The sequence below is a fragment of the Pteropus vampyrus genome, unplaced genomic scaffold (genome assembly GCF_000151845.1).
Source record: "Pteropus vampyrus isolate Shadow unplaced genomic scaffold, Pvam_2.0 Scaffold15, whole genome shotgun sequence".
Taxonomy (NCBI): Eukaryota; Metazoa; Chordata; class Mammalia; order Chiroptera; family Pteropodidae; genus Pteropus; species Pteropus vampyrus.
The window spans coordinates 10,858,728-10,866,699 of record NW_011888796.1 but is presented as its reverse complement, the minus strand read 5'-3'; the positions used below and the strand labels follow the sequence as shown (position 1 = coordinate 10,866,699).

The following is a 7,972-nucleotide window of genomic DNA, read 5'->3' as shown; positions in this document are numbered from 1 at the left end:
TAAAAAAAATGAAATTGAACATAAACCTTATACTTTTCAATTTCATGTTCACTATGAGTGAAAAATTTTACCTTTATTCATCAATGTCCTTCTTGTAAATCATCCATATAATAAATAAATATAATAAATTATTATATCATCCATATAATAAATATTCTAAGAGTTACCAGTTTACATGTAATTTAATTGGGGCAGTTTATTCTTGATAATGAACAATGAACTCAATGGAAAAAGAAATATGTAGCAATATTAATACTGGATTAGTCTCCCAAAATTGTCTATGCTTCCTAAATTATTTTTTAAGATAGAAAATAGGAGTAAATACTACCACCAAATTAACTTCTCTCTTCCTGAGCTTCATATAAATCAGGAGATGCTACAAAGAAATCATTCTCCTGTTTTCTTAAGGACATGAGAAAAGCAGAAATCATTTACATATAAATGAACTATGACTGATAGGCAATTGCTGTTAGCATTCTGGTATATTTCTTTCAATTCCTTTTAAATCCTATTATCTCTAAACTATACTTCGCTGCTTTCAAATTGGTTTTGGATACCAATATGGGACCACTTCCCCATAGGTTTTCTTGGTTTTTATGAAACCTCGATTTGTAGAGGGAAAAAGTCATGTATTAGATATATAATCAGCTTCAAAAATTTAAAGCTCCCATCGTCAACATCCTTAACCATGCCTTTCTGCCCTTCCCATCATCAGCAAAACCAAAGGATAAAATCTCAAAACCAGGATGTAGTTATACAACTTCATTCTAGAGAAGACCAAAATAGTTTCTATAATACGGTCTTCTCAAATACTGTAATTGTCAGAAGTTGGGTTCCTCAGGAAGCAAAGAAATTAGAATACAAGAAGTTGAGGGAATACTCTTGCAATCAACAGCTGTAGGAACAAGGAACATGACTGGGAGGAGGGAGTTCAGCATTGATGGCTCAGCCCATGATACACGGGTTCTAAAGCTGGGATGATCCTTGAGAGTAGCAAGAGAGGGATAGATTCCTTATATCTGTGCTTCAGTCAGTGAATAGAGACCACCTGGGAGACAGGGCATGAATATGGGTGAAGTGGCTCTCTTCACCCGAGGGTGTTCTCATATAGGGTGAGCTGAGGGCTACCTGCGCTTCCAGCAACTGATGGAGTACATCCTTCATTCCTCTAGAGGGATTTGAGCAACACATCACGGCATATTTCTAAAACTGTAAATTCTACACCTATGATTGAATGAAAGAACATAAGCTTTGGAAAAAAGAGAGAACTTGGTTTATATAAAATTACTTAAACTCTCTGAGCCTTGGTTTTTTTGTCTATAAAATGGGTGGGGTATGATAATCTTTTGTAGGGTTACTGTGATCATTGAAACTTTGTTTGCAAAGGGGCTATCATATGTAGGTCCTCAATAAATGGAAATTCCCTTTCAATTTTGGAAAGCCTCTTGTTCTACCCAAGCAGCTTTTCTTCATCTTTAAAGATTTTCCTAATTCCTCATAATTCTGTAGTCTAATAGTCCAAGAACACACTATCTAGTTGTAGGGGACATTGATGGCTGCCTACCCACAATCCATTCCGTGTGTCATAATTGTGGTTTTATTCGGGTGTGATCCCAGATTCAGTAGGGAATCATTAGTTTAAGCCAACTCCCTGCTGTTATTGATCTGCAGATGGAGATGTGGCATTAGTTGGCCTAACCAGACCACAGAGAAGGACATAGCTCTGATTACCACCAGCGGCCATAAAATGACCCCAAAAGGACCTAGTCTTAGAGGAGTTCCAACATCAAGGATGACAGGAATAGACTATGACAGAATGTTGGACCTTGATGCCATTATTGAACTGTTGATTGTAAAGTACCTGGAATCACTTTGATGGCTTGTGAAAAATTCTTACTGCTAAGCCAGTTTGAGTTCATTTTACAATTACATAACAGCCTAAACTTAGGGGAGTTATCCATAAAGTTCCTGCTTCTTGGTCAACTCATTTGTAGAAATAACTGTACCTGGGTCTGGTTAAAAGCTTTAGCTACTCTGAGACTTCTTGGTGCTCTGTTTTCTGATGGCCCTGTCTTCTAAAAGCTCTATAGGTAAGAATTTCATAAAAGAAAGTATTTTAAACATATTAAATGATTGATAGAATTTTCTTCAGAGGAAGAAGGCATTTCCTTCAGAGGCTGTCAGTCATGTCAAGGGAAAAATGAAAAAGTCAAGAATTTAATGGGCACTTACAATAATTTGACCATTTGAAACTATAGTATGCAAATTGACATCAGGAGCCAGAAAGCTCAACTGAAGAAACTCAGTATATTTTGGAAAATGCAATATGCAAAGCTGTTCAACAAATTTAAAAGTTCAAACTTAAAATATAAAAGGATACAAATATTTCTATCAAAATTTGGTGTTATATTTCGATTAAGCTGAAGTGTTCATTAGCTCTGAATACATATTCTTAGCTTTAAGCTTATAACATTTTAAATAAGAGAGGCAAGGCATAGTACATTTTTTATTCTGCATGGTTAATGTACAAAATATTCCCACTTCCCTTGAGAAATAGTATTATATCTAAAACACATTTCAATGAATACTGAACATTAAAACATTACATGGCACTATATAAATGAATTGAACAGAAGTGAACAAAAATAAAAATACATAGTCTTCAACTTTTTGAAAATCTGAGAATATACCACGGCATTGATAATTTGTATGAAAATGTTTGGAATTATTTTTAAATTCAAGATTCTTCAGGTTGTTCTCCACTGAGGGGCCTTAAAGGTGAAAAGGTAATCAGGTTACCACCAAAGGAAATGTGTCTGGCATGTTCTCCGAGTCTCCTCTCCACGTGAGTAAATGGATTACTGCAGGTTAGGCCTGGCTAGAGAGTCAATTCAGAGAAGTCACTTAAGGAACCATCAAGAGTTTTACCAATTAAGTCTTCAACATTGTAAATTAATAATCAATTAATAAGATAACATTTTTCTACATAACGACAAATTAATAACATAATGATTGTGCTACTTTCCAGCAGATCTAATTTCAAATATATAGTATTTTTAAATTGAAAATGTATATTAGGACTACGAGCGTAAAAATGATTAGTACTACGTAAATGGACTTCAGCAGCATATGCAGGATGAATAAAATCGAGGCCACATATGCAGATTTCACAAACCCAGCCTAATCCTCATCATATCTAACAGCACTTAATAGGCCTTTTACGAAAATGTGATCCTGCTGGGATCCTTTTTATTGTTCTCCTTCAAACCCTACTTCAGGTTCAAATGATGCCAGCATAAGTAATATTTTGGTCTAAAATAGGTGAACCTATTCAAAAAAAAATATATATATATATATATAAATTCTAGAAGTAAAAGTTCATAAAGAGACTAAATTATAAGGTACAAAGGTTTATCAGCAAGATACTGTATAATTGTGAAACAATCATATTACTAATATATGAAAAACAATATTATGATTCATTAATTTCCAAATTCAGTTATAAATATCCTATATTATCAGAACCATTCATTCAGAGTTTAGATCTGAGAACGGGATTAAATTGGGTGTATATAAATTGGTCTTATGCTAAAGTCCCTGGCTGTCCAGGTCTCAGTCTACGATTAAAGAAGGCTAAGATCAAGAAAGAACAGAGTGTGGGTCACAATAACCCACTTCATTCTTCTCTGGAGACAAAGAGCAGCCTAGAAGCCTGAATGCAAAGAAACCATCTCTGAAAGGTAACGGAAGCCAAAATATACAGAGGTCCTGAAGGAATGAGTGGCTTAAGGAAGCCAAGGCATTTGCCAGTCTTCATGAGGTTAACAGTTGTTTGATCCTACACTTGCCTTAATAAATTTTTTATATTCTGAGATCAAAGATTAGTAAAAGCAAGGCCATTCCCTGACCAATTTTGAGATTTTTCTTGTCTTGAGTTAGGCCTGTGTTGTTAATGTCCCTCTTAGAACCACTTTTGCTGCATCCCACAGACTTTGGTATGTCATATTTGTTTTCATTTATCTCTAGGTATTTTTTCAATTCTATTTTGATTTCTGCGATGATCGAGTTTGTTTAGTAACATGTTGTTTAATCTTCATGTTTTCTTGTGGTTTTTCTCATTTTATTCTTGTGATTTTTATTTTCATGTCACTGTGGTTAGAAAAGATGCTTGATATGATTTCAATCTTGAATTTATTGAGATTTGGGAACATATGGTCTAACCTGGAGTATGGTCCATGCAAACTTGAGATATCTATTAAGTTTACCTGGTCTAATACATCATTTAAGTCTGATATTTCCTTACTGATTTTTCTGTTTGGATGATCTAGTCATTGCTATAAATCTCCCATCTGTTATTGTATTGCTTTCATTTTCACCTTTTAAGTCTGTTAATATTAGCTTTATACATTTTGTTGCTCCTGTGCTGCATTCATATATATTTACAAATGTTATAGCTTCTTGCTAGATTGACCCCTTTATCATTGCATAGTACCCTTCTTTGTCTTTTATTACAATCTTTGTTTCAATGTCTATTTTTGTTGTTTTTGATAGGAGTATAGCTACACCAGCTTTCTTTCTGTTTCCATCTGCAAGGAATATCTTTTTCCATTCCTTCACATTGTCTTTGTGTGTCCTTATTTCCGAAGTCACTTGGAGGCAGCATATAGATGAGCCTTGTCTTTTTATCCACTCAGCCCCTCTGATTGGTGAATTTAATCCATTTACATTTAAAGTAATTGTTAATAAGTATGTACTTATTGCCATTTTGTTAATTGTTTTCTGGCTGTTTTTATAGATCCTCTCTGTTCCTCTCTTCCCTTGTGGTTTAATGGCATTCTTTAGTGTTATGTTTAGATTTCTTTCTCATTTTGTGTGTGTGTGTGTGTGTGCTGACTCTAAGTTTTTTCTTTGTGATTACCAACAGGTTCACATATAACACCCTATATATATATATATATATATATATATATATATGTCTCTTTTTGAACACATTCCAAAGCTTTGCATTTTTGATCCTCTCACAGGTTTTATGTTTTTGATAACACATTCGACTTTTTATTTTATGCTTCCCTTAACTAAATATAATAATTTTAGTTAATTTTAGTAGTTTTGTCTTTAAACCGTCACACTTGGTTTTTAAGTGGTTGATCCACTACCTTTCCTATACATTTACATTTTCCAGTGAGATTTTTACTTTCATGTTTTTATTTTATTAATTAGTGCCTTTTCTTTTCAGCTTAGAGAAATCCCTTTAACATTTTTTGCAGGGTCTTTTTAGCTGGAAAACTCTTAATCTCTTCTTCAATTCTGAATGACAACCCTGCTGAGTAGAGAATTATTAGTTGGAAATTTTTTTCCTTTCAGTATTTCAAATATATCTTCTGGCTTATAACGTTTCTGCTTTATGGGTTTCCCTTGTGTGTAATAAGTTGTTTTTCTCTTGCTGCTTTTAAGATTCTCTCTTTATCCTTAACTTTTGTCATTTTAATTATAATGTGTCTTGGTGTGATTCTCTTTGCATTCATCTTATTTATTTGTCTTATTCTCTGGGCTTCCTGGATCTAAATGTCTGTTTCCTTTCTTCCCAGATTAGGGACATTGTCAGCCATTAATTCTTCAAATATTTTTTCTGGTCCTTTTTCTTCTCTTTTTGGGACTCCTACAATGTGAATGTCATTCTACTTGATGTTGTCCCAGAGGTCCCTTAAGGTATCCTCACTTTTTAAAATTATTTTTTCATTTTGCTGCTCTGCTGTGTGTGTTCCATTGCTTTGCCTTTCAGCTCACTGATTTGTGCTTCACCTTTATCCAGTCCGATGTTGAATCGCTTTAGTATATTTTTAATTTCAGTTATAACATCTGTTTGGCATTTTTTTTATATTTTCTACCTCCCTGTTGAAATTCTCACTGAATTCATCGATTCTTCTCCCAAGTTCGGTGAGCATCTTTATGATGAGTACTTTGAACACTTTATCTGGTAGGTTGCTTAGCCATTGAGTTCCCTGACTCATTTTGGCAGTGGGCCCTGGAAAATCTCAAGGTAAGGCTTTATAGCAGAGTTGTTAACCCTGGCTAAAATTAAAATCACCTGATGAAGGTCCTGCTCCAGATCATTAAAACAACAACAAAAAAATCTGGGGGCAGGGCTAAAACCAATGCTATAAACACTTAGTAGGCAAGAGAGCACATTTTCATTCATGCTACAGTGTCTGCATTCATGAGTATGAATCAGACAGCTCGGCCTACAGAAAAATGTACAGTTAATAAAGGAAATAGATTCCTGAAATTATGTTTTAGGAATATATTCATATTATTCTCTTAATAAGATATTGAATATGTGCATTGTATGCATTGTATGCCTATGTGCGCCTGTGTCTATATATAAAGTAACATGGAAGAGATGAGAGCTTTTACAGGACAGTTTCACAGAAAGGCTAATATCTGAAGTAGACTTAGAGGAAAGAAGTCACGGAAAATAAAGGCTGGGGAGCTTCCAAATAAGTCATCTAAAAGGAATAGAACGAAAATAACCAGTGATGGGTAGGACAGACATTATCTCCCCAACTGTATGCTTTAGATGGGCAGAAGCTCTGCATTATATTTTTCTTATATCACTTAGAAATGCCTAGCATAATCCAAACCACATATTAGATATTCAAGTATTCAATTTGTCATAACAAATTTGATAAATAAATAATAGAGGGAAATAAATCTTCAGAGTTTACTACTAAAACACACTATATTTTAGAGTATATACATATATATGAAATTTTGTTCCAATTTAATAAAAATAATGGATTTCGGACTAAACAAAATAATGACAAATTTTAAACTTTGCACACAAATTAAAAAGTAATATTCATTTTATAAAACAAATCTAGACTAAAGAAACTTTTCAAATTAACTTGGAAAACTTACTGAATCGAGAAGATGGCATTCAGTAGTGAGACTTTTGTTATCAAATAATACTGAAAAACAAAAAAGAATTATTTTTAACTTTTTAAAGACAAAAATATAGGTCATCTTATGCTATACCATTTTTTTAAATGTGGTTGAATTTCTTAATAAAACCCTCATCTTAATTTCAGTACAAAAAGTCTTCTATAAACAAATCTCAAGCTTATAACAGTAAAGGTACCCAAAGGATGCTAGATGAAGAACACAGCTGGAATACGTTAGATGTCTGGCTAAGGTAAAATTTATTTTGCCTTAGGCCCCAGCCAGAATAGCACCATAGAGTAACAGATGAAAATAGGTGAAACTATCAGACATTATAACAAAAAGGCAACAGTCATTTCCTATTGCAGAACAATCATAACAAAGTAGGTAGGAAAAAGCATTAGGGAAGAAAAATAGAGCATTTTGAAGAAAGGTTTGAGGACATGTGTTGAAAGGAGGAGGACCAAAAACACTTCAAGAAATTTTTCTAATTCTGTGTTTCACAAATGATGCAGGATCCCAAGTAGTTAGTTGTAATGTAAAATGTTATTTATATCAAGCATGGATTAGTATCTGTCGTTGATTTTTAATAGGTCTACCTCAGATGGTTTGGGGTGGAGAATGAGGTACTACAACACAAACTAATTCTCAGAAATATTTACTGTGACTGTCCAATTTTTCAACCTTTATTCTTAGAAACTGGTACCGAGTTATTTAAGATAAACTAGACATTAGTCCCAGTCCATTTATTTAACAAAGCCTTATGTAAACATATTTTAAAAATCTCACCTGACTGAGAAGTTTTAGTTTCTTCTCCCTGTGAGATGTTATTATGTGAGGATATACTTTTTTCAGGGCTACTCATCAACACATCCTGTGCTGTAATTGAAGAATTTAGTTCCATTCCCTCTACAACATCTGAAATTTCTTCTTTTTTGTTAGCATTAATATTATATGCCACTTCACTAGGATGTAGAGGCAAATTCATTCCTTCACTGGGTAAACAATCCATTTCAAAGTTTATCTCATTTAC

General features: G+C 33.6%; 1 protein-coding gene across 1 annotated transcript in view; it reads right to left on the bottom strand.

Moving 5' to 3' along the window:
- Window positions 1-2,491: 2,491 nt before the first annotated feature.
- The window catches only part of DLGAP5 (DLG associated protein 5), a 57,431-nt gene continuing 51,950 nt past the window's right edge, over window positions 2,492-7,972 (bottom strand). Inside the window, exons 16-18 of the mRNA XM_023526798.1 lie at window positions 7,729-7,972; window positions 6,919-6,968; window positions 2,492-2,878 (exon numbers count right to left, since the gene is read on the bottom strand). The exon at window positions 7,729-7,972 is cut by the window's right edge and continues 2 nt beyond it. Of these exons, the coding sequence (XP_023382566.1) occupies window positions 2,738-2,878; window positions 6,919-6,968; window positions 7,729-7,972 (435 nt within the window). The 3' untranslated portion in view covers window positions 2,492-2,737. The remainder of the gene's footprint in view (window positions 2,879-6,918; window positions 6,969-7,728) is intronic.